This window comes from Mytilus galloprovincialis, chromosome 13 (assembly GCF_965363235.1).
Source record: "Mytilus galloprovincialis chromosome 13, xbMytGall1.hap1.1, whole genome shotgun sequence".
Taxonomy (NCBI): domain Eukaryota; kingdom Metazoa; phylum Mollusca; class Bivalvia; order Mytilida; family Mytilidae; genus Mytilus; species Mytilus galloprovincialis.
In genome coordinates, this window is record NC_134850.1 from 33837573 (window position 1) to 33864448 (window position 26876).

General features: G+C 31.3%; 2 protein-coding genes across 4 annotated transcripts in view; both read left to right on the plus strand.

Annotated features, from left to right (window-relative positions):
• The first annotated feature begins 1114 nt into the window (after window positions 1-1114).
• LOC143057581 (uncharacterized) lies at window positions 1115-12301 on the plus strand. The gene is made up of 3 exons (XM_076230901.1): window positions 1115-1192; window positions 7976-8078; window positions 10017-12301. The coding sequence occupies exon 3, from the start codon at window positions 10030-10032 to the stop codon at window positions 12175-12177; it is 2148 nt and encodes a 715-aa protein (XP_076087016.1). The 5' UTR covers window positions 1115-1192; window positions 7976-8078; window positions 10017-10029; the 3' UTR covers window positions 12178-12301.
• Window positions 12302-17285: 4984 nt separating this feature from the next.
• Window positions 17286-26876, plus strand: part of LOC143056896 (protein dispatched homolog 3-like) — a 34098-nt gene continuing 24507 nt past the window's right edge. The window contains exons 1-2 of one of the 3 annotated variants that reach the window (XM_076230071.1): window positions 17286-17395; window positions 18324-18407. The gene's annotated coding sequence lies outside the window, so the exon portion shown is untranslated. Of the gene's footprint in view, window positions 17396-18136; window positions 18192-18323; window positions 18408-18714; window positions 18756-26876 lie in introns of those variants that run through there. The other 2 variants (XM_076230070.1, XM_076230072.1) reach the window with 2 other exon arrangements.

Below are 26876 nucleotides of genomic sequence, written 5' to 3' on the forward strand. Positions count from 1 at the left end.
CTTCGAATTCTAGCCTGAAAATTAAACAAAAATCACTGGAAATACGCATTCGCTACGTGAACTCAAGTTAATTCAAAGATAGCCGGAGATATGGGAAATTTCCCCGAATATATGAGATGTCCAATTAATCGATTACGGAGGATATCGTGCATGTGCTTGTACGGTAATGTGTTGACGTTACGTTACGTATCATTTTAGTAACGTCATTGAAATATGTATGGCAACGTAATCATGTGAAAAAAACAACGTCTCGGCGCTGAAAGGGTTAAGGGCATACGATACAGTTACAGGGAAGGTAATGACGTTGCTAACGTAAAATGTTATTTTTGCGACGTCAAACTATGACATATCGGGAAAAGATGCATTTTTCGACTGATTTTTATCATTCAAACTGATTTAATTTGAAAACGAGTGCATGGACCCCTATTTTTTAAAACAGCAAAATCTGTTTCATTTTGCAAGGAGATTATGTGACCCAAATTTTATAAAACTGTAAATATCGCATTTTTTTTAATTTTGATAAACATGCAGCAAAAAGTGACGTTTTTTCCTCTATTCATGAACATTTGATAAATATAGAGTTATTTCGGAATAAAAATTGCATAATTGTTAATGATACTTATAAAATACAGAAATTAACGATTATTTAACAAAAAACAATTTGTGTTTATCTTTTAAAACAAAAAAGTTATGTCTTTCTTTCGAAAAAGAAAATACAGACACAAATCTGAATTTTGAGCAAATATACAAAATTTCGACCTCATTTTACTCAAAAAGTAGCACATGAAGGTATATTTTTTATTACATATTTGATTTAATCAGGAAAAAAATAGCCTATATGCAACTTGTAAATACAGACAGTCAAAACTGTATCGTATGCTGTTGGTAAATTTATTAAAGTGAATATGATTTAGTAATTGTATTGTAACTGTATGTAAACAATTGTTTGTATCTATGTATCTATGCAAATCAATATTCTTTAGTTTTGCCTTATTCATGTATGCTCTGTATGCCCCTTGTGGGCCCTTAATTGGAAATAAAATATGTTCTGTACTATGCATCTTCATTATCCGGAATCTAATGTATCCGAAAACGATCTGTATATTACCATTGAACCCAAATACACAAATACCGCCATCTTTGAAAATGGTAAACAGATGACAAGGAAAAGAATAATGCGTACTGCATGAATGTAAAAAAATACAGATAATTTATAGATTGTACGATCAAAACAAACATGTCACGCAAACCTTTGAATAAGATGATCCACACTTCAGTGAAATAACACTATGTTAAAAGACTGAATATCTGCTGGTTCTACTGGGGGTCTCATAATGTTGCTCGACTCATGACTTCTTTTGACCAGTTTAGGAATTATATAAATTCCTGGTGTGGGGGTCAAAAATGTTACTGCAGTTCATGTCGTTTCCACCCAGTGCTGTCTCAAAGCTGAAATTTCTTTCTTTCTTTTTATAATGGCCTTTTGCTCTGCTTTTTATGCATTTTTATGCATTTTTTTTTAAATATATCTGCCATTAAATGCTAGTGCTTATATTTATTTATTTATTTTTATGCTTTTAGTCTGTTATATTTTATGATCCCAAGTGATTTGCTGATTCCCCCGTTTCAATGCACATAGAGGCGCTTGCCACATGAACTTTGACTCTGGAGACTCACAAATCAAATAGAGTTGCTTTCATTATATTGCATGTTTTTTTAGTTTTATTTGGTAGTATTTGCATGATGCTGCATGTTTTTTTATGTGATAGTCGGTTAAAGAGCTCACCAGAGCTCATGTTTCCTAGACTGTTATTGTGTATATATATGCCGACTCTAAATAAAATTTACTTACTTACTTACTTACTGGTGGGTTCTGGATCCCGCTTACTGTTTTGTCAGATTCCCGTATCCTGCTTACTCTATGTACATAAGCAATTCTCATTTTTTGGTAATTTCCTGTGTCCCGCTCACAGCTAGACTTCATTTCACCCTTACATGGCACAATAATTTTGACTTTCACATGTCACGCTTACAAAAAAACAGCAATCTTGCTTCACGCTTAGACCCTAACGAGACCCACTCTACTGTGATAGTCAAGTTTGGCATATTTTTACACCTCTATTGCTAGGATTTCAAACTCCTGTTACCTTTCCCAGTCAATATTAAAAGTATTCCAACTCTTGGAAGACTGGAGTCTAGTAGCGTCATAATTATTTAGACATCACCTTTTTAAGTAGTCCGAGATTACTCTGACGTCCATGGGCTGTTTTGCCAGACAAGCTGGGGCCGTGGGACATCAGAGCTCGTCCCATATCAAAAAGTGGATATTTTCCCACCCATAATAGATGCGCTGCTTCGTCGCTTCTGGTGCCGATTGAGGGCCTTGGAAATATATAAATTGGGCATCAATCTGTTCATTTTCATTTATCTCTTCATTTATGTAAGTTTCACCTACCTGCAACCTTTATTTTTCCATATTTTAACAGTTTTCACAGAGACCCATCGATTTTTGCATTTTGTAAAAGTCTCAAAATAAATGGTTCTCAAAAGTATTTTCTAAAGTTAAAGGAGAAGGTCCGGTAAGACACCTTTTTGGCCCCAAAATTTAGCAGTTTTACAAAATTGTTAAAATGTAAACTTTTAGTTATTTTTTGGACAGTAGAATGCTTCTGCTACATAAATATGGGCTGTTTTTGTCCAATACATGGCAAATATATTGAGTACTTGCACCATAAAGTCATGCTAAATCACTGAAATCTTCACAATTCTAGCATTCTAGTATAATTTTAGACGGTTTTCGTGTAAAACGAAAATGGCCGCATTCGTGTTCATCCTTAATTTTAAAATGTAAGTTGTATTTCATGATAATACATAACATATATAAAGGTTGAGGATGAACACGGATGCGGCCACTTTTATTTTTTACAAAAACCATCTGAAAAGTGACATTTTTCGGCATATTTGGTAGATTTTTATACGACCGCAAAATTTGAAAAATTTTTCGTCGTATATTGCTATCACGTTGGCGTCGTCGTCGTCGTCCGAATACTTTTAGTTTTCGCACTCTAACTTTAGTAAAAGTGAATGGAAATCTATGAAATTTTAACACAAGGTTTATGACCACAAAAGGAAGGTTGGTATTGATTTTGGGAGTTTTGGTCCAAACATTTTAGGAATTAGGGGCCAAAAAGGGCCCAAATAAGCATTTTCTTGGTTTTCGCACTATAACTTTAGTTTAAGTTAATAGAAATCTATGAAATTTTGACACAAATTTTATGACCACAAAAGAACGGTTGGGATTGATTTTGGGAGGTTTGGTTTCAACAGTTTAGGAATTAGGGGCCAAAAAAGGGCCCAAATAAGCATTATTCTTGGTTTTCGCACCATAACGTTAGTATAAGTAAATAGAAATCTATGAAATTTAAACACAAGGTTTATGACCATAAAAGGAAGGTTGGTATTGATTTTGGGAGTTTTGGTCCCAACAGAATAAGGGGCCCAAAGGGTCCAAAATTAAACTTTGTTTGATTTCATCCAAATTGAATAATTAGGGTTCTTTGATATGGCGAATCTAACTGTCATGACTGTGTATGTAGATTCTTAACTTTTGGTCCCGTTTTCAAATTGGTCTACATTAAGGTCCAAAGGGTCCAAAATTAAACTTAGTTTGATTTTGACAAAAAATGAATCAGTTAGGTTCTTTGATATGCTGAATCTAAAAATGTACTTAGATTCTTGATTATTGGCCCAGTTTTCAAGTTGGTCCAAATCGGGGTCCAAAATTAAACTTTTTTTGATTTCATCAAAAATTGAATAAATGGGGTTCTTTGATATACCAAATCTAACTGTGTATGTAGATTCTTCATTTTTGGTCCTGTTTTCAAATTGGTCTACACTAAAGTCCAAAGGGTCCAAAATTAAACTTAGTCTGATTTTAACAAAAATTGAAATCTTGGGGTTCTTTGATATGCTGAATCCAAAAATGTACTTAGATTTTTTATTATGGGCCCAGTTTTCAAGTTGGTCCAAATCAGGATCTAAAATTATTATATTAAGTATTGTGCAATAGCAAGTCTTTTCAATTGCACAGTATTGCGCAATGGCAAGAAATATCTAATTGCACAATATTGTGAAATAGCAATATTTTTTTTAATTAGAGTTATCTTTCTTTGTCCAGAATAGTAAGCAAGAAATATCTAATTGCAAAATATTGTGCAATAGCAAGATTTTTTTTTAATTGGAGTTATCTTTCTTTGTCCAGAATCAACTTAAATCTTTGTTATATACAATATACAATGTATATTCACTTTTTACTACCAACTGATAAATTAAAATAATCTTTACCATTCAGTGATAACAAGCAGTTTTTTTACATCTTAATATTTTATGATGTATTTAAATGAGTAGTTATTGTTGCAAACTCCATTAGAAATTTTAATTGAGATTAGTTTTGGAATAAGGGAAAGGGGGATGTGATTAAAAAAATTGGGTTCAATTTTTCTCATTTGAAATTTCATAAATAAAAAAGAAAATTTCTTCAAACATTTTTTTCAGAGGATTAATATTCAACAGCATAGTGAATTGCTCTAAGAGAAACAAAAATTTTAAGTTCATTAGAACACATTCATTCTGTGTCAGAAACCTATGCTGTGTCAACTATTTAATCACAATCCAAATTTAGAGCTGAATCCAGCTTGAATGTTGTGTCCATACTTGCCCCAACTGTTCAGGGTTCAACCTCTGCGGTCGTATAAAGCTACGCCCTGCGGAGCATCTGGTTCATATTTGAGCTTGAATCGGATCGTTTTAAATGCCAAAATCAGTGAAAATCTTTCACATAAACTAATAGAATCAAATAAAATAGACACTTAAGTGTTTAAAAAGTGGTCAAAATCTTTCGTCAGATGAACCTGAAATTTGAGGCCAAAATCGGTCCTTACCGGACCTACTCCTTTATGAGTCAGAGATAAATATTGTCTCAACAATAGACCGTCAACTGGTAGACTGGTAGACATTCTTATAGGTCCAGTATAATGACATGAGTAGTGTGAGGTTACGCTTCAGAAACACTGACTGCCAAATTTACCAACGATATTTATACTAAAATCCAAAATAAATAAATATGTCTCGACATGTTAATAGTACAAATGTACTCTCATTAGAAAAAAATAGACATTTTAAAATTAACAAAGCCTAATCCTATAATGTTTTTATAAAATCATAAACTTTCAAAGTGACATATATGCTAATTCCAATTAAGTTTTCAAAATAAAGTGCTTTGAGCAAACTGTGACATTTCGAGTACTAATGCCACAGCATAGGTAAAATTAATGAAACAGATTAATTACAATTTTTATAGGCCCGTCAAAATTTTGACGGGACGTATTATGGTATACACCGTAACTTGAGAACGACTTATCCAAATTTCATGAAACTTAATATAGTTGTTTCTTATGATGGTCAAATGATCTGTATACTTTTTAGTGAAAATAAGATTAAAACTTTTTGAGTTACGGCACTTTGTAACTAAAACAGGGGTGTGTTTTTTTCACATGTTGCACCGTATCTCAAAAACGATTCTTGATTATGGCTTAAAACTTTAAACACTTCTTAGTTATATTAATCTTAATATCTGTATATTTTTTGGTGATGATTCAAAATTTCATTTTTGAGTTATTGAGTATTTTGTAAAATAGGGGGAGGGTTTTTTTACATGTCGCGCCATATCTCAAAAACGATTTATGATTATTGCTTAAAACTTTACTCATGTCTTTGTTATATTAATCTAAAGATCTGTATACTTTTTGGTGATGATTCAAAATTTCATTTTTGAGTAATGGAGTATTTTGTAAAACAGGGGGAGGGTTTTTTTACATGTTGTGCCGTATCTCAAAAACAATTTATGATTATTGCTTAAAACTTTACACACTTCTTTGTTATATTAATCTTAAGATCTGTATACTTTTTGGTGATGATTCAAAATTTTATTTTGGAGTTATTGAGTATTTTGTTAAACAGGGGAGTTTTTTTTTACATGTCGCGCCGTATCTGAAAAATAATTTATGATTATTGCTTAAAACTTTACACACTTCTTTGTCATATTAATCTAAAGATCTGTATACTTTTTGGTTTTGATTCAAAATTTTATTTTAGTGATATTTAGTTTTTTGTAAAAAAAAAAACAGGGTGGGGGGTTTCACATGTCCTGCGGTGTCTCAAAACAATATATGGTTATTGCTTAAAACTTTCTCAGAAACTATTTATGATTATTGCATAAAACTTCCACACAAGACGTAGGGCGTATCATGCACTCATGGCGCAGCTGTTTATTTACAAAGTACAAACATAAAATTTTCTATCCAAAATAACACTAACCCAAAAATAAGCCAAATAACACACCATGACATATAAATAAAAATTTCAGGAGGGTTAAGGCCAGTACATTTGTACTTAGATATGTGAGCTAGATCTAAAAAAAGTACCCATGGGAATTTACCTACATTATAATTAAATTTTCAGACATACATGTACATGTAGATCAATTGTTTAATGTAGGCTGATTTGACGTCTTCATTTATAAAATAGAATAATTACTTCAAAGTTTTTCCTAATTAAGAAATTGTTCCAAAATCATTTCAAATAAACTGTAAAACCTACCAAGCAAATAGACCAGAAGAGCATTCTATTTTTTGGAAACATGAGCACCATGGAGTAGTGATAAAAAACAATTGTTTAATCATAACTGGTAAATAATTATTTTATTTTGATTGGCTAACACCAATGCTATCTCATGTTATTAAAATTAATTATAACTTCAAAATGAAATATAACATTCATGTAGACATCAGACATGAGCTCCCACAATAAAATGATCAGGTAAATAAAAGATAAACTTGATAGAAATCAAGACACTGAAGTTTATCAAACAAATTTAATTATTAATATTGAATTATACTTATGGTAGCAATACACAGAACTTTAGAAGTTAAGTTTCGCATTATGGCCATGGTGAATTTTTTAAATATGAAAGTTTTTGTACAATAAAATTGATTTTTAGATAATTGAAGAATGATATAGCCTTCTTAGTGGGTTTATATGAACATTTAGATTGTTTTTAGCATGTTTATAGGCCATTTTTCTGTTTGACAGTCCCTGGTATTTTCCTATCCGTACCGCCCATAGGTCCATAAATTATTGTAGTGTTTATGAACAAAGATTTTGCACTTGATCTTTTCAATGCAATTTCATGAATTTTATGGAAAAACTAGCAGAAATGCATATGATTTTTTTTGGAACTCTTGACATGCTTGATAGGTATACAATGGTATATGTCTATGGTTTCAGGAAAGGCATCACTGTAATTGATAGAAATATTCCTTTGGACCAAATTTTGGAGACTTTTGTGACATGTGCATCCCCCTATTTTGCAATATTTTGTATCCTAAAATGCAGATTGTTGCCATGGTTACACCAAAAAGAGATTATATTTCACCATTATAACTATTGGAAATCAAATCTATGGAAGATTCTATAAATATATACATGCATAACACAAATATTAAGCCTTATTTGTTAGACAGGAGGCTAGGGGACAGAGGGTGTTTAAAAATTATGAGTGTCAATTTTAAGTTTTTTTCCTTATTGTGTATTGCTACCTATAGTTATTTTACAGGAATGTAAAAGCGTAGACCATGCACACATTTTTAGAATGCAGCGTTTCCACACTTCATACAAAATGTACCTTGTTCAACACTTTAACACTCCAATGAATTTACAAAAAAGAAGCAATTCTTAAATAAAAGACACTTGTATAAGTTTAACCCCTGATTTGGCTACAACAAATTAGCAATGTACCTTTAACATGTTCAATATGTTAAAGGTCTTGTACTTTTTAGACTTTCTTGAATTTATTCAAAAAATAAAGTGATGTATGTACAGTGAGCAGTGATGTATTGGCTATTGATATATTTTTCAGAGAAATGGTTTAACATGTTTAATGGTTGCATTGGTAAGAATAATGCCTAAAAACCCCAAACAGGAAGATCTTGAATAAGTTGAAGATTTCAAGGAGCAGCAAGGTAAGGGACGACCTCAAAAGTTCAATGAAGGATAAAAAACTAAATTCACATATTTTTTTCACTGACCCCCACCCCCCTCTTAACTTAATTTGGGAAAAATTGATTGACCCATATAGATATATGTAAAAATCAATGTTGGATAACCACATCTTGCAGCAGTTCAACCCCACCCCCACCCCCAAACTATTTGAATTAAGTTTTTTATCTTGCATTGATCTTTTGATGTCGTCCCTAAGTTTTTGTTTAAACATAAATCTAACCTTAACACTACATACATGTACATTAAAAAAATTACCCAGAATGCATTAGATTCTGAAAAGATGAATTAGAACTTATCACTCTGACGTAGAGAAGTAAAAATATGTGTTAGATATAAATGGGTTTACAAATTTGGAGTTGGTGAAGTCAGAAAATGTAAGATGTCACTCGTAACATTATATATTTATGCTGTGAATTTGTTTAAGCGCTTGTCATTTTCATCATTCACGTAAAGGTTTTCAAAATGACAAAAGGTTTTTCGAATCTGTTTTGTCACTTAAATTTAAAAGTGTAAAAATATTTTTGCAAGAAAATACTATAAATCTACGTCTCTTCATGTTTTTGACAGGTTTTATATGACCCTCTTTTTATTAAGGTTAACAACTGGTGTTACATGTATATGTTGTAATCACAGGTAATCTGCTTATCACCATCCGATGGTTCTCTAATAATCTGTTAAATAATAAACATCATAAAGTATTGACCATCATTGTCATTTTTCCCAGTGAAATTGTCCAGTCAACAATTTAGTTTCAATTTTCTCAAACAACCACAATTGGCAGTTTGTTTATCATAAATTCAGCATTTGAACAAAATGTTATCCACCGTAGACAGTTCACATTTTAATTTCAATATTTCTCAAAAAATTACAATTTGCAGTTCTTTTGTTGTACAATGGTAACGTTGTAGTTTCGACATCTGATTCTGAACAAATTTTCATCATAATTTATATAACTTTTCTTCAAAAACTTTCAACAATTACGATTAAACATGTTAAAGGGAAAGAACTTTATCCAAAACATTCAGAGAAATTTCCACAAGTGACTTAGTCAAACAGGTGCTTCCTCTCCTATGTCCTGTGCATGTTGAAAGTATTTTTAAAAATTAGACATTAAAACATAAAATTGCAGGAATGTGTTGATTAATGAGATTAAGATTTCACTAATTGCAACAAGATCACTTTCCATTTAACTATTTTGAATGTTCAGATGTTGGTAGATTTTTGTCACTTTGAAAATTTAAGCTCCTAAAATGTGTATTGATTTGACTGGTTATATTACATTTAACAATGTTTAACATGTTTAGGGAGGTTAGCTACTCTGTTTCAAAATAACAAGCTTTTCATAACACTAGTATAAATTGATAGGGGATTATTAAAGGAAACAAAAGAGCAACAAAAAAATATAGGTCAATGTGCTTGTTTTCGAGATATTAGCCATTGAAAATTTGGCCGGAAGATGTTCTCTCTTGATTTTTCATAGCCTTATTATTGAAAAGTTTAAGTTCTCAAAAACTATCAAAAAATAACAAAGATTTTATAAGACTTTTACAGACATGACAGATGGCTTATAATTATACATGGAAAAGATTTATACAAAGGTAATTGGGGGGTCAATGGGCAAAATATTTTAAGGCATTCACATGGATAAAACCAGAGGATTTTGAAAATCTGACAAAAATTCCAAAACATGACAAGCGAGCATCCTTTATTGTAAAATTACTTAAAAAGGAATAAGATACTACATTTGTATTGCATTGAGTGTTTCTTTTTTTCAGTACATACATGTATATTGGGGATATCAGTTAGAGATTTTATATGAAAGTTACCTTGATATAGGTGTTGAAGTTTTTTTCATGAATGCTCTATTTTTTAAAATTCATTCTCATCTGTATTTTTAGCTTTGACTTTGAAATGCCACTTCGAGGTTTTGACTTACTGAAAGAGGACACAAGGCTGATAAAGTGTGATGAAACAGTCTATAAGGTAAAAGTTTTACCGCAGAGAGATTTCAATGATTGTTTCCCTTGTTCTGTGCAAGAGGCACACAAACAGATTGAAGATGTGTTGCGTGCCATGCTATATATGGACCAGCGGAGTGTTATTTTTAAACCTATCCACACAACAGACTTTGTTGTTACAACTTTAAAAAAAGGTTGGAAGACGTGTAGAAGTTTGAATTTCTTTGTCAATGGAAAACAATTGAAAGCGTGTCCCTATCAGTATATATTGAAGGTAGATTTAAAACCTTTAATCGACAAAACAACATTTTATGCAAAAAGAAAAAGTTTAGAGCATGTGAAAAATCTTGATAAGTCTCATGACAAATCTAAAAATAGAAAGTCAGAAGAAGTTAGAACTGACCCTAAGCAAATTGTAGAATCTTATAAAAATATTCAGAATAAAGATGATATAACTGCAAATGATACACCTCTCAGAAATGATGGAAATGTTGAGGATGATGAAGAGAAAGAAAGAGAAATTCTTATGGAAAAAATTAGAAAACGGGAGAGAACAAAAAGAGAAGAAATACGCAAAAAGGAAGAAGTTGAAAAACTATTTACCAATGTTGGTGTATCAAATAGTCCTGGTAATATTAAGCGAAGAAAATTGTACAGAACTGAGGTCTATTGCGATACACCTGGATCTGTTAATCTAAACAAATTTTACAATACAAGGAGTAGCTCAAAATCAAGAGGGAATGACAGATTGACAGACGTACATGTATCAGACAAAATATCAATTCCAGTGAAAGGTAAACTTGGAGGTATTGGAAATGTTACAAGGTCACAACAAAAACAGATAGATGCATGTACCTCTGAGGTCAGAAGTCGGAGAAATGAAAGCACCTTAACTGATACAGTTAATGTATCAGAATGTGAACAATTTATTGATAGCAAGACACGGCATGCTAGGTTAGCTAGAAGTGAGATCGATAAGCAAAGTTTGGAAGGTAATTCAGTATTGGGTATTCGTAAAACGTCTGGAAGGCGATCAGTCCATTATTCTGAAGATGAATCGGTATCTTCACAAGAGAGGGAACTTAGAAGCCAGTCTGCAAAATCAAGTGGTGCAGATTATACCAAAACTTTACAACAAAATGGTTCTAAGTTACAGCAGAAAACAAAATCAAAAGGAACTCCAAAATTTGTGTCAAAGAAAACTCCAAATACTCACAGTAGCAAACAAAGATCTTGGCGTTCAAATAAAAGGTTAAAAACAACAAAACAGTTACCAGTTAAAACATGTGTTGACCGACTAACAAGGAGTAGGACTCACTCTATCAGTTCTGGATCAAACACTGGAAGTTCTAAGAAAAATACATTGAAGGAAAGAAAAAATAGGAGTCAGACCCCAGTAAAATCAATGTCACAGAAGAAACCGGTTGAAAACTATAGTGTAAAACCAGTAAGGAGACCTATTTTACAAAATAAACCATCTGTTTCACCTGAAAAGTTAAGAATTAAAAAGTCATCACGCTGTGCCAGGAAAGAATCACCACCCTCTACAAGGGAAAGTCGTAGGCTTCGAAGCATGAAAACTGTTACAACAAAAAATCAGGATCATAAGATGGATAGCATTTCACAGACTAGTTCTTCTAGATCATCATCTGTAACTCAAGGTTCGGATCAGTCTGCTCTGAATGCAGTGAAATATTCATTCCGGAGCAGGAGTCTGTCACCACAAGGAAAGAAAAGAAATAATTCTGGAAAGTTAAAAAGAGGAAAAGGACCACAAAATTCAAAGGATGGAATTAAGAAATCATCACCAAAAATTGACCTTTTTAGGCCATATCAGCCAAGTGGAAAGGAATCAGACCGACTTGAAAATTTAAGGTACAATTCCTTCAGTAAGAAATCAAAGCGTGTTACACGGAATCAGATGGATCGTCATGAAGTTGAAAAAGAAGAAATAGAAGAATCAATGAAATTGCAAACAATATCAAAATCAGATTCCCCACCTTCTAATTTAAGGAGATCACCAAGGAAACGGAAGTCAAATGCATTATGGGATTTTATTGACGCTTTTATTACACCAATGAAGAAAGTTTTTAAAGGTTGATATTTTTGGGGGATAAATTTTACTGAGGGTCATGCATGTCACAGTCAAAGTGTGATTATTGGGTAGCTGCATTAATTAGGGTCCCGCCAAAGGCGGTCCCCTATAGTGATCAGTCTGTCCGTCCGTCCGTAAAACTTTGTGTCCGCTCCATATCTAGAGAACCATTATGATTTCATACTTTATACTTTACATGTTTATTAACCACCACCAGAGGGCGTGTCATGATGTATGTACAACTTCCTAGGTCAAAGGTCAAGGTAAAAAAACTTTGGTTTCAGTTGACAACCCTGTGTCCTGTGGTGAAGATCGTGTCCGCTCTATATCTTGAGAACCGTTATGATTTCAAAGTTTATACTTGACATGTATATGAACCAACACCAGAGGGTGTGTCATAATTTATGAACGACTGCCTAGGGCAAAGTTCAAGGTCAAAAACTTTGGTTTCAGTTGACAACCCCATGTCCTATGGTAAAGATTGTGTCCGCTCTATATCTTGAGAACCGTTATCATTTCAAAGTTTATACTTGACATGTATATAAACCAACACCAAAGGGTGTGTCATAATTTATGTGCAACTTCCTAGGTCAAAGGTCAAGGTCAAAAACTTTGGTTTCAGTTGACAACCCCATGTCCTATGGTAAAGATCGTGTCCGCTCTATATCTTGAGAACCTTTATCATTTCAAAGTTTATACTTGACATTTTTATAAACCAACACCAAAGGGTGTGTCATAATTTATTTACAACTTCATAGGTCAAAGGTCAAGGTCAAAAACTTTGATTTCAGTTGGCAAACCCATGTCCTATGGTAAAGATACAATTTTTAAATGCACATTATTCACAGCGGGGCCCACAGAGATGGCTCCCATCTCAATGATATCTAGTTGTTTCAATAAAAGAAAGGTCTTATTCACAACAAATACTTTTTTTTTCACCTAGTATACACATGGTTGTTTTGAATCTCTAGCACTTATATTACATGTATTATGAGATACATGTACTAAAAAACAATATAACACCAAATTAACTTGTTTAATCCTTGCTTTATATTTATATTTTTGTTAAAATTTTATGAAAAATAAACGAGCCAAATTAATTTTCGTGAAAATGTTGGATACCACCTTAACTTTATAAGATTTGTACTTTTTTTTGTTCAGAGTGTATGCATTGTGATATTATCTGCTTGTTATACCTGCCTAAGGGGTCAACTCAAAAATTAATTTTATTGAAACTTATTCATTACTACATAAAATAATGACTTTGTTACAAGTTTCTGAGGGTATAAGTATAAGATAAGTATAAAATACATGCACCTAACTAATACTAAGGTGAGGGGGTAGTGTGTATAAAAAAGAAAACAAGGGGATTTGGGATCCTCAATGATGTTACAATTGATCGATAATTGAATCTATATAGTGACAGACCAGCATGACATGTGTGTAAAAATGAATTTTCATTGGTGTTTTTAACATGTTTAAATTTATAATATTTGTTGATTTGTTGAAAGTTACCTTATTAAAAAAGCATTTATAGAATTATCATTGATGATACTTTTTATACGACCGCAAAAATTGAAAAATTTTTGGTCGTATATATTGGTATGACGTTGGCGTCTTCGTCTGCGTCGTCGTCCGAAAAAACTTTTAGTTTTCCCACTCTAACTTTAGTAAAAGTGAATAGAAATCTATGAAATTTTAACACAAGGTTTATGACCACAAAAGGAAGGTTGGGATTGATTTTGGGAGTTTTGGTCCCAACATTTTAGGAATTAGGGGCCAAAAAGGGCCCATATAAGCATTTTCTTGGTTTTCGCACTATAACTTTAGTTTAAGTAAATAGAAATCTATGAAATTTTGACATAAGGTTTATGACCACAAAAGGAAGGTTAAGGTTGATTTTGGGAGTTTTAGTTCAAACAGTTTAGGAATTAGGGGCCAAAAAAAGGGCCCAAATAAGCATTATTCTTGGTTTTCGCACAATAACTTTAGTATAAGTAAATAGAAATCAATGAAATTTTGACACAAGGTGTATGACCACAAAAAAAAGGTTGGGATTGATCGTGGGAGTTGAAGTCTGAACAGTTTAGGAATAAGGGGCCAAAAAGGGTCCCAAGTAAGCCTTATTCTTGGTTTTCGCACCATAACTTTAGTATAAGTTAATAGAAATCTATGAAATTTAAACACAAGGTCCATGACCTCTAAAGGAAGGTTGGGTTTGATTTTGGGAGTTTTTGGTCCCAACAGTTTAGGAATAAGGGGCCCAAAGGGTCCAAAATTGAACTTTGTTTGATTTCATCAAAAATTGAATAATTGGGGTTCTTTGATATGCTGAATCTAACTGTGTATGTAGATTCTTAATTTTTGGTCCCGTTTTCAAATTGGTCTACATTAAGGTCCAAAGGGTCCAAAATTAAACTAGTTTGATTTTAACAAAAATTGAATTCTTGGGGTTTTTTGATATGCTGAATCTAAACATGTACTTAGATTTTTGATTATTTGCCCAGTTTTCAAGTTGGTCCAAATCAGGGTCCAAAATTAAACTTTGTTTGATTTCATCAAAAATTGAATAATTGGGGTTCTTTGATATGCCAAATCTAACTGTGTATGTAGATTCTTAATTTTTAGTCCTGTTTTCAAATTGGTCTACATTAAAGTCCAAAGGGTCCAAAATTAAACTAAGTTTGATTTTAACAAAAATTGAATTCTTGGTTTTTTTTTATATGCTGAATCTAAACATGTACTTAGATTTTTGATTATGGGCCCAGTTTTCAAGTTTGTTCAAATCAGGATCCAAATTATTATATATTGTATTGTGCAATAGCAAGAAATTTTCAATTGCACAGTATTCAGCAATAGCAAGAAATCTTCAATTGTACAGTATTGTGCAATAGCAAGAATTTTTTTTCAATTGCTCAGTATTGTGCAATAGCAAGAAATCTTCAATTGCACAGTATTGTGCAATAGCAAATATTTTCAATTGCACAGTATTGCACAATAGCAAGAAATATCTAATTGCACAATATTGTGCAATAGCAAGAAATTTTCAATTGATTGGAGTTATCTTTCTTTGTCCAGAATAGTAGTTGAATCAACTTAAATCATTGTTTTATACAATATACAATGTATATTCACTTTTACTACCAACTGATAAATTAAAACAATCTTTACCATTCAGTGATAACAAGCACCTTTTGTTACATTTTAATATTTTATGATGTATTTAAATGAGTAGTTATTGTTGCAAACTCCAATAGAAATTTGAATTGAGATCAGTTTTGGAAAAAGGGAAAGGGGGATGTGAACAAAAAAGGGGGGGGTAAATTTTTCTCATTTCAGATTTGATAAATAAAAAGAAAATTTCTTCAAACATTTTTTTGAGAGGATTAATATTCAACAGCATAGTGAATTGCTCAAAGGCAAAAAAAATATTTTAAGTTCATTAGAGTAAGACCACATTCATTCTGTGTCCGAAACCTATGCTGTGTCAACTATTTAATCACAATCCAAATTTAGAGCTGAATCCAGCTTGAATGTTGTGTCCATACTTGCCCCAACCGTTCAGGGTTCAACCTCTGCGGTCGTATAAAGCTGCGCCCTGCAGAGCATCTGGTTTTATCCTGATATGTTTTAAATCTTATAGTTTATGATTTAATAATTATAAGCAGTTACATCAGTTTAAGAGGGTGGGAGATAAAAATACCATGATAAATATTTGTTGTTTAAAAAGCTACATCAAAACACTTAAAAAAGGATATGGAAATCTGCATTTGAAATTTGAGTTGTACAACTCCTACTTTAAACCAGTACATATTTCTGCAGATTATTTAACAAAAAATCCTACAGGAAAAAAAAAGTTGAAACTCATCGACATGAACATATAAGTTGAACTTACAATCACATTTTAATGTAAGATTCTTTTGTAAAAAGAGCCCCAGAACTTTCTAAATGTGATGCATTTCCTGCTCTCATACATATCCTCTGATGATCTGGCATACCGCCATAGTCATGATAGTGGAGGGGGCAGTTAGTTTTAGCCTGGTCTATCTGTATGTCCCATTCTCTAACTTTAGATGGCCTCAACCATATGTTATGAAACTTATTCACAATGCTTACTATTACAAAACACAGATCAAGATTGAATTTTGGTGGTTTCACTTTAACCATTCTAAAGTTATGCCCCTTTACAAATGGAAAAAATACTACATTTTTTGTTTCCATTCTCTAATTTAAGTTTCCATTCATCAAATGTTATATACACATTGCTTATTCCCACAAAATACAGATCAAGTGTGAATTTAGGTGGTATCACTTAAACAACAGTTCTTACTTCTAGCATTAACATTATACTTGTTTACAAATGGAAAAATTGCTGAATTACGCTCTTATGTAAAAGTAAAATTTAGAAGATATGGTATAAATGCCAATAAGACAACTTTCCATCTGAGACCAAATAACAAATAGTTAATTACTATAGGTCTCTGTAGAGTCTTCAACAATGAGCAAAACTCATACCACAATGTCAGCTATGAAATACCCTGAAATGACAAATGTGAACAAATTTAAACAAGAAAACTAACAGCAGGATATATAAACAAAATAATAAAACAAAAAAACAAATATGATATACAACAAATGAAAACCACTGAATTATAAGCTACTGAATTGGGACACGCACATACACAGAATATGATATGGAGTTAAACATGTAGAAGCAAAATCTCTGGCTCACCTTGGACAATGGTATAACAGTACATCAAAAGTATGACTTTTATTAATTGTGTTTCACTTGGATATTTGTTAGAAGGTCTTTAAATTGGACTGAAGAGATTACACACTTACTTACTAATAAATTCATTCATGGTTTTGAACTTATTTTCAATGCGAAAGTTATACAATTGGCAAAGAAACATTTACATTTATATCGCAGTATAATGTTTAATTCTGGAGTCTTCATAACAAAAGTCGTAATGAGAGTAGTATTCGATTAAATAAAAATTATAAGTTATATGAATGGATGACTCTTTTATATATTGGCTAAAAAATTCAGTCAAGAGGTCATATGATAACTACTGACTTCCAGTGAGGATTAGGAAAACTTATTCCAAACAAGTAGTTGGAGTACATTTTTCAAACAGAGATGAGACCTTGCTGTCTAATAAGTTGATTAAGAACTTAATGACGTTTACATTCGATTGTAACCCAACCACCTTCACAGTTTATAGTAAGTATTTAAGCTGTAATTCATTAATTCAATAATATAAAAAAAAATCGTTGAATATGAGTCATTTAAGGGAAGATAACTCTTTAGGTAAAATTTTTATACTGGACTGATAGGGAAATTTTTTCTTTTTACTTATAGCAAGAAAACTAAGTTAGGTGACACCATTTTTTCTTTATATTTTCTTAAAATATATTACAAAACCTATCTTTTCACAATTTATTTCAAAATTCTATCTCATAGATTTTTTTTTATGCACACAAATGTGTTTTTCCATAAACAATCTTGCCAAATTTAGGCAATTGTCAACGACTCATAGCTTGAAAAATAGCACGGTGACCCCTACTTTTTATTATATTTTTGAAAAGAGCATATTAAAATCTTCATTTTGGCTAAGTATAAGAAAATTCTGTCTCAAAAAATATTTACTTATGATCTACCTTTTAAAGATTAATTTGATTGAATTGATATAAATTAAAATTAAAAAAAAATGTGTATAACTTCTATACTAAGTTAAGACATGAGTAATCAGATGTACATTTTATGTATGATTACATTATAAAAACCACCAAACATTGATTTGGTTGAATTGATTTAATGTATTTTTAAGTATGTATGACTAGAGGTTAAATAATAGATAAGTAAAGTTATTTCCCATGGTAGACAAACATCAATCAATAATATAGAGTTATCTCCCATTTGTTTACATCATAGAAGATTTGCATGATTGGTGACAGACAAACAAAGAACAATTTTATCAGCTGATTTGTGAAATGATTTTGACAATGACCTAGTGATTGTAAATAAGAATAACCTTTATATATTGAAGGAATAAGTCTAAATATTGGTGATTCATTTTTATCAATAATCTATTTTTAATTTTATTTCATGATGAACAGGATGTTGACATTTTAAATGTTTTGTTTTCTAGACAGTCAAAATATGGATCATGTTTAGTGGTGTGTGTCATGTGTAGATAAAAAGTTATTATAAAAGAAGTGTGACAAAGAAAATGGTAAGATTTTTAAGTTATTTTTTGTTCAAAAATGATGTGATTTTATTCTGAAAGATAGACATTAAAAAAATTAACTAAACATGCTCAAATAAGGTCAAAAAGACATTATTTACATCCTTGATTGAAAGCATGTAGGTTTTATTGTGTCAGTCTATATTATGTTGATATAATATAGAACCCTTTCATAATGGTATGGTGTACATATTTAAAAGTTTAACAAAAACCTTTTGCATTTGTTCTAATAAATTGTTCATTTTTCTAAGAAAAAGACTTCTTTGCTTTTCTAGAAAAGTTTGGTTTGAGCAGAGCATGTCTTAGCAAAACATTCATGTGCATTGTGACAAAACAGTGAGTTTTAAAATACATGAAATAGGAATAAACTTGTCAGAATTTCTGTTAATTGTTGATAAGTTAATATTATCGTCATATTTAGAATGTTTGTAAGTATGATTTCAAGGATTTGATCTTGATCTTGATGATTTGCATTAGTCATCATTCATGGAGCTTGGTTTTTTATCTGGGGACAAAGCTTTTTTTCTTCAAATATTAAAATCAGGCGCGGATCCAGCCATTTTAAAAAGGGAGGGTTCCCAACTATATGCTCCCATTCAAATGCATTGATCGGCCAAAAAAAAGGGGGGGTTCCAACCCCCGGAACCCCCCCCTGGATCCGCCACTGATTAAAATTATTTAAAAACCTATTTTTCATTAACAACAATAAAAAGATATTTTGTTTGACAGAAGCTTAACATGCTAAATGTTGTACACAATGTTGTATATGTTCCCTAATTTAAAATGGAAAAAAAAATGTCACTTCCCTTTTGAAACATTTTCATCACCAAAGAATGTTTGTAATGATCATTTTTGTCTTTTATCTGACAGATAAATTAAAATAAGTAAAATTGTTAAAGGCTGTACATTGACCTATGGTTGCTAATTACTGTGTCATTCAGTCTCTTGTGCAGATTTGTCTCATTAGCAATCATACCACTTCTTCTTTTTTATATTGTGGGTTCTATTTATGAGGGGGCTGATGGGTTAATTTCGTTCTTCGTGATCGAGGATGTTTTCATTTCGTGATCCGTGAAAGATGCCAATTTTTATCGTGATCTGTGATTTTGAGGAAATTAAGTCGTGATTTGGTAATGTTAATTTTTTGTGAATCGTGATTGATATTTTTTGTTTTCCGTGATCCGTGATGAGGACCCCCCATTAGGCCCCTCATTTATACAATATCAAATTTTAAGAAATGAAGAAAAAAATCAAGTGCAGTCCAATTCTCTCTTTACATATATATACAATATGTAAATCCGTATAAAATAATCTTTTTTTCAAGAAGTTCTTTCAGAATTACTAATTCCTTTATGAAATGTTTACCATATATCTATTAATATGTTTTAAAAAATGTGCAGTAATTTTATCACTTTTCATTGTTAAACAAACATGATAAATGCAAAATATCAAATTACTTTACATTAAATGGCATGATGGTGTACATTTTTTTTATACAAGTACCTCATATATCCTATTTAAATTTCAATTATAAAAACTTTATACCATAAAACGGAAAAACCTTTGTGCAGGGTTTTAATACAATGACTTAGCTGCACTTTAGAATTGTGTCAGATTTCTGCCTTCCTTGTTACTTAAATTTGTGTTATCGGTCAGGAAACAATCTAATATTGGATGTATTGTACAATGTTGTATGACTGACCTTACCTTAACCTTAATTCTCTCCGCGCCAGAAGTCGCATAAGGCCTCCACGCTGTATGACTGAGTAGAAACATAATTCAGGTTAGATTTATAAGGACTAGTATATTGTTAATTCAAAATAGGATTTATTATAATTACCGGTACTGTTTGAGTTTCTGAAAGGTATATTCAGATTGGTTTTTTGTGAATATTGACATTAATTGGAGAATAATTGACCATTTTCTTTAACCATCTGTTAACTGTTCTGAACACATTAACTTCAAATTTATGATAAGCAAATCATATGTCTCTTGAATTATTATAAAATTGAGAAAGGAAATGGTGAATATGTCAAAGCGACAACCACCCGACCATAGAGCAAACAACAGCCGAAGGCAACCAATGGGTCTTCAATGTAGCGAGAATTCCCGCACCCGTAGGTGTCCTTCAGCTGGCCCCTAAAATATGCATAATAGTACAGTGATAATGGACGTCATACTAAACTCCGAATTATACACAAGAAACTAAAATTTAAAATCATACAAGACTAACAAAGGCCAGAGGCTCCTGACTTGGGACAGGCGCAAAATTGCGGCGGGGTTAAACATGTTTATGAGATCTCAACCCTCCCCCTATACCTCTAGCCAATGTAGAAAAGTAAAACAATAACAATACGTACATTAAAATTCAGTTAAAGAGAAGTCCGAGTCTGATGTCAAAAGATGTAACAAAAGAAAATAAATAAAATGACAATAATACATAAATAACAACAGACTACTAGCAGTTAACTGACATGCCAGCTCCAGACCTCAATTAAACTGATTGAAAGATTATGTCTTCATCATATGAATATCAGGTACAATCCCTCCCGTTAGGGGTTTAGTATCATACTATCATAAAATATATGAGAAGAACATAACCCGTGTCATGCCAACAACTGTTTTTTTAAGAAATAAATGTGTTTAGTTCCGATGCAAAGACCCTATCAGTGAATCAATGTTAAAGCCAAAATATGCAATCTTTAATGACCTGACAACAGTATCGTAACTATATCCCCTTTTAATAAGTCTATTTAAAGGTTTTGTTAGTTTCTGAGGAGAATACTGACATTTTTGTGCTTTATAAAGAATATTTCCATAAAATTTTGGATGTGAAATACCTGAACGTATAAGATGTCTGCATGTTGAGTTATATTTACGAATTATTTCCTTATACCGGTGATAAAATTTAGTAAATGTTTTGACCAGTTTGTGATATCGAAAACCCTGGTGTAATAATTTTTCAGTAATACATAAATTTCTCTCGCTAAAATCTAATACATTGTTACATACACGAGCGAATCGTACAAGTTGAGATATATAAACACCATAAGATGGTGACAAGGGAATAGTTTTCTTTTCATTTTCTTTTTATCAAATTGCTGTAAAAAAATATTTTATTTCAATTTTGTAAAATTTCTTCCTTGTGGGTCAGAAATCATTCTTATCTCAGGTGCATTGTTTGAATGTGGCAAAAATATATAAGTCAGGTCAGATTGATAACAGCTAAAAATTGATATTTTACACAACAATAATTCTTTGTTTATTTAAATGAGTTTTACAAGAAAGACGGTAATAGAAAAATATTAATAATGTTATAAGTGCAATACCAATTTTCATGGATTTCATGGGTTCAATTGAATCACAAATTTATAGGTTTATCAAGTACAAATTTTTAAAGCGCCTAAATGCAGGCTTTAATTAATTTCCAAGAAATGTAATGAAATGTCAAGGAAAATATAACTTTCCCTTAATCCACAGAAAAATTTGTATCTAAGAAAATAAATCAATGAATTCAGAGTAAAATGGAGATCACTTGAAAGTTCGGTTTCTCAAAAACTGTTCTTGGTACTGAAAAAATAGCAAACATTTGTCAATTGATGGGATTATGATAATAACCAGCTAAAATATAACATGTATGAAATATTAATTGACAGTGAAGAATGCACTTTTGGTTTAGGTTAAAGTGTTTTAAGTATTTAAGCGGAAATAACTTATTGAGAAACGTTATTATAAGTGCTACTGTTTACCAACATCTTGAAAATTGAACACTATCTACATTTTATTGGAGACCTCTGAATTTAAAACAAAACAACACTTGAAAAAACTTTTATTGGTTAATAATTACATAAGATGTATGTTTCATTATAATATTTTATTCTGATTGGTTAACTGCACATCACTTGTTATTCCGTAAGCAGTTGCATTGCTCAATACAACTTTTCACTCATGATAACACGTGCTCCAACAATAAAGTGCACAGATGAATTAAATAATAAAATATATAAAATTCGTGTTTTCGTGATCATAGCTAAAAAATGTAATTATAAGTATTGAATGCTTCTTTTGGTAACTTTATATGGTTTTAAAAGCGTTGACCGTGCGTACATTTTTAGAATGAAGCGCTTCCGCGCTTCATACAAAATGTACTTCGGTCAACGCTTTTACACCCCAATAAATTTACATAAAGAAGCATTCAATTCTTAAAAATGTTTAGCCATTTAGATCAGAGTCTTCACGACAAAGTATACAAAATGATGGCATCAGATATGTGACATCATAATCATGATAATTATCTATTTTTCATTATGCCCCACCTATAATAGTAGAAGGGAATTATGTTTTTTTATGGCCCTGCAATTAATTTGTCGGTGCCATATAGTTTTATCCTTGTCCGTCTTTCTGAAATTCCGTCATTCCGAAATTCTGTAATTCCGTCATTCCGCAACAAACCATTATACAGAGTTTTTTTCTAAAAGCCTTCAGATATTGGGCTGATTTTTGGTATGTGAGTTGACCATGATGAGTTACAGATCAAGTGTAAGTTTCGTTCCACTCCACTAATTTTTGCCGAAATTACGGGCTTTGGACTTTGAGAAATTGTTGAAAATCACAGTTATACAGACTTTTTTTCTAAACGCCTTCAGATATTGGGCTGATTTTTAGTATGTGAGTTAACCATGATGAGTTACAGATCAAGTTTAAGTTTCATTCCGCTCCCCTTATTTTTGCCAAAATTACGGGCTTTGGACTTTGAGAAATTGTTGAAAATCACAGTTAAATACGGAGTTTTTTTCTAAACGCTTTCAGATATTGGGCTGATTTTTAGTATGTGAGTTAACCATGATGAGTTATAGGTCAAGCTTAAGTTTCATTCCGCCCCGCTAATTTTCGCTGAAAATATCATTTAGATTCCTTCAGAAAATGCAGTTTTCGAGTTACCTCCCCTTAAAATGCAAAAGAATCCTAGTCATTTGCATATAATTTTTTTTTTTTTTATAGTATACCAATAACTGTCCCTCCCTCTTTACTATGATCAACCGAAAGCTGTTTGGTGGTTTAAAGACTGAATTTTAATTTTAAAATATACATTGAAATATTGCTACAACATATTACAGGAGGGGATCTGTAATAATGCAACCTTTATTGAATTTGTTATCAACCCAATAATTAACATGGGAGTTGTCATTTAGATGACACAATACATTATTACAGTTGTTCATGACAGAACTGACATGGTCTGTTGTTGGGGGTTGTGATACAAAGTCCCATTTCCTTAGTACATGTTGTATATGATAAGATATAAAGAATATATAAGATCTCGATTGAGTAAGATGCAATGAGACAATAACATGCTTTTACCAAATCTAAAAGGCAGGGATGTAAGCAACTATAGATTATTAATATACCTAAGTATGTATTTAATTTATAAAATTATAGGTTTACATTTTAAAAGAAATTGTCAGTTAAAAGTTTCAAAATCTGTTTACTAGGTATGGACTATTTACTGGAAGCAAACATTTCCCTCATTAAAATACTATTAAAAGGTTAATAGTTTCAATAACTATTAAATGGAAGCAAACATTTACCCTTATTTTTATGTATTATAAAAATACTTATTTTCTGGCTTATCAAACATTGAACTTGCTATTATCCATGTAATAGCCAAAAAGTTAGAGTAAGGGTATACATGTACTATAATACCTATAATATTTTTACAGTTTCTCCTTTTTATGCCCCCACCTACAATAGTAGAAGGGCATTATATTTTCTGGTCTGTGCTTCTGTTTGTTCGTCCGTCCATTCGTTCTTCTGTCTGTCCCGCTTCAGGTTAAAGTATTTGGTCAAGATAGTTTGTGATGTAGTTAAAGTTCGACAACTTGAAACTTAGTACACATGTTCCCTCTCATATGATCTTTCTAATTTTATTGCCAAATAAGAGATTTTTTCACAATTTCACGGTCCAATGAACATAGAAAATGATAGTGGGAGTAGGGCATCCGTGTACTATGGACACATTCTTGTTAAGATAAGAATTCATTTTGAAGATAATGAAAGAGGTGCTTATAATTCAAAGAATCCAGTAAATGTATATAATTTGACATTGTAATTTTTTTATAAACTGGAAAATTCAGCACATTTGTTTAATCATGACCATAATATATCATTTATATATATTGGAATGTGATGGTAAGACCATTATCTTACAGGTACAAAACATTTTTTTACTTAATGACTTTTGTTGCACCTTTTTGTGTTTTCTCATATAGTACTGCATATTTTCTTTCTTATAATGCACAGTATTATTGAGAAAGTTGAATAATTTTTACAGAAATATTTTTTTTCTGGATTTTTTCCACGTTTTGACAGCGGTGAAAAAGGTGATTCTTCCCCAAAACATGCCAGTATATAATTTGACATTGAATTTTTACTGAATAAACTTGAAAATTGAGTACATTTGTTAAATCATGTTTAGAATAATGAAGAACATGGTCCAACATGTGGTTTTCATGTGATTGTCTTGTCAATCAATGATGTACATTTTACAGGTGTTATAATGACTAGTTGTTGTAATTCATTCTAAATTAAAATTCTACTTATGCATAAAGACTCAATCATATAAAGTGTTACACTATGATAAATGCAATACATTTATAGTATTGTACTTACAAAGGTTATGGCGAAGGATTTAAAGTACATATATACTTAGATGTAATTTGAGCTATTTAATTGTTAATGTTGAATATATCCTCACAGATTAGTTTAAACACAGGTTTAAAGGTAGAAATTATATAAATGAGACTTTTCCATAAAGTACATGTGATGTCATTTTCCAGATATTCAGAATTTGTGACTCTTTTCAACAACAAAAATCTTACGATTAAAGCTGTTTGTAAATCATTCTGAAATAATATATGTATGACTTACAAGTAATTGTTACTCTTAAGATTTTTTTGTGAAAAGAGTTACAGTTTTACATGTACACAAAAGTTTTATCAAAATCCAAAATATTGCCAAAATATGTTTACTTGGGCCTTAAATTTTGAGGAATATTCAGCGAAGGATTTTATGATTTATTTTTACTAGTCCAGCTTATTTTTATATTAGAAAACTTAAAAGTTTAATAAATATTTAGACCAGGTGGCATACATTTCATTTACCACTTGTTTGCTCATTTTTCTAATATCTGAAAAAAAATACACAAATAAAAACTAGATACCAGGTAAATATAGATATAGGAAGATGTGGTGTGAGTGCCAATGAAACAACTCTCCATCCAAATAACAATTTAAAAAAAAGTAAACCATTATAGGTCAATGTACGGCCTTCAACACGGAGCCTTGGCTCACACCGAACAACAAGCTTTAAAGGGCCCCAAAATTACTAGTGTAAAACCATTCAACTGGGAAAACCAACGGTCTAATGCTTATTTATACCAGGATGTCGTTAAATGTCATTTAATTTCCTGTATTTATTATGCTTTTTCACAAAATAAGGTCAAATTAAAAAAAAAACATCTTCCTAAATGATTTAGATCTATCTTTGCAGAATGATGTGCATTAATCATCATATCTTTGTGTGCAGAGGGTTATACCTGTCAAGTTCATTTTCACTGATTAAACCGAAATTCTCAAATTTGGTTATACCATACTAAAATGTATATCAAATTAATAAGAAGTTCAAAATAAACAACTAACAATGCATGGACTTGTTATAATGTATCAGCATTTCTTGTGGATTGTTAAACTTGACACTATCTAATTAACCATCAAGAAGACCATCAAAGACTGCCATATAACCTGATTAAAACATAAATATAAACAGACAAATTAGCACATGCATTTGTACAATGATAATTTGTCTAGGTCATAAAAAACATGTTGATCATCCCTTTCTTCGTATAAAAATCCTTATTATTGTGGGTTGATTTCTTCCTGTTTGTTTCCTGTTTACACTTTTTTATGTTGACATAATTTTCTTTTTGTTAATGAACATGCGTAGAACAAGGGTAATTTATTTTCTTTTAGAATTTTGGGTCTTCAGTTATGTCAGTACTCTTCAACTTCATACTTTATTTTGTTTTTTTTTTTAAAACTTTTTTGTTTTAGAAGTGAGTCTTTTGTAGAGTAAAAACACATCTAGTCTCAAAATGCTTAACCTTCTATCCATTATAAGGTTAAATCAAGCTGAAGTTAAAGAAAAGGTAAAATGAATACAGATTCAGATAAGATCGAATAATTGACTTGCAAGACAAGGTATTAGCTATGTTTTTGAGAGCTTAGAGTATATTTTCACCAAATTGTACCAATTGACAGCTTATAGTGAAATATTATTTTAATATTCGCTTTTATAAATATTTGAGAAAAAAAAAATCTGATTTGCTTTTGTTTGTCTAAATCATAGCTTTTGCCCTTTAAATAAGATACTTCTAACCAGGGTAACACCCTTGTGGGTGCA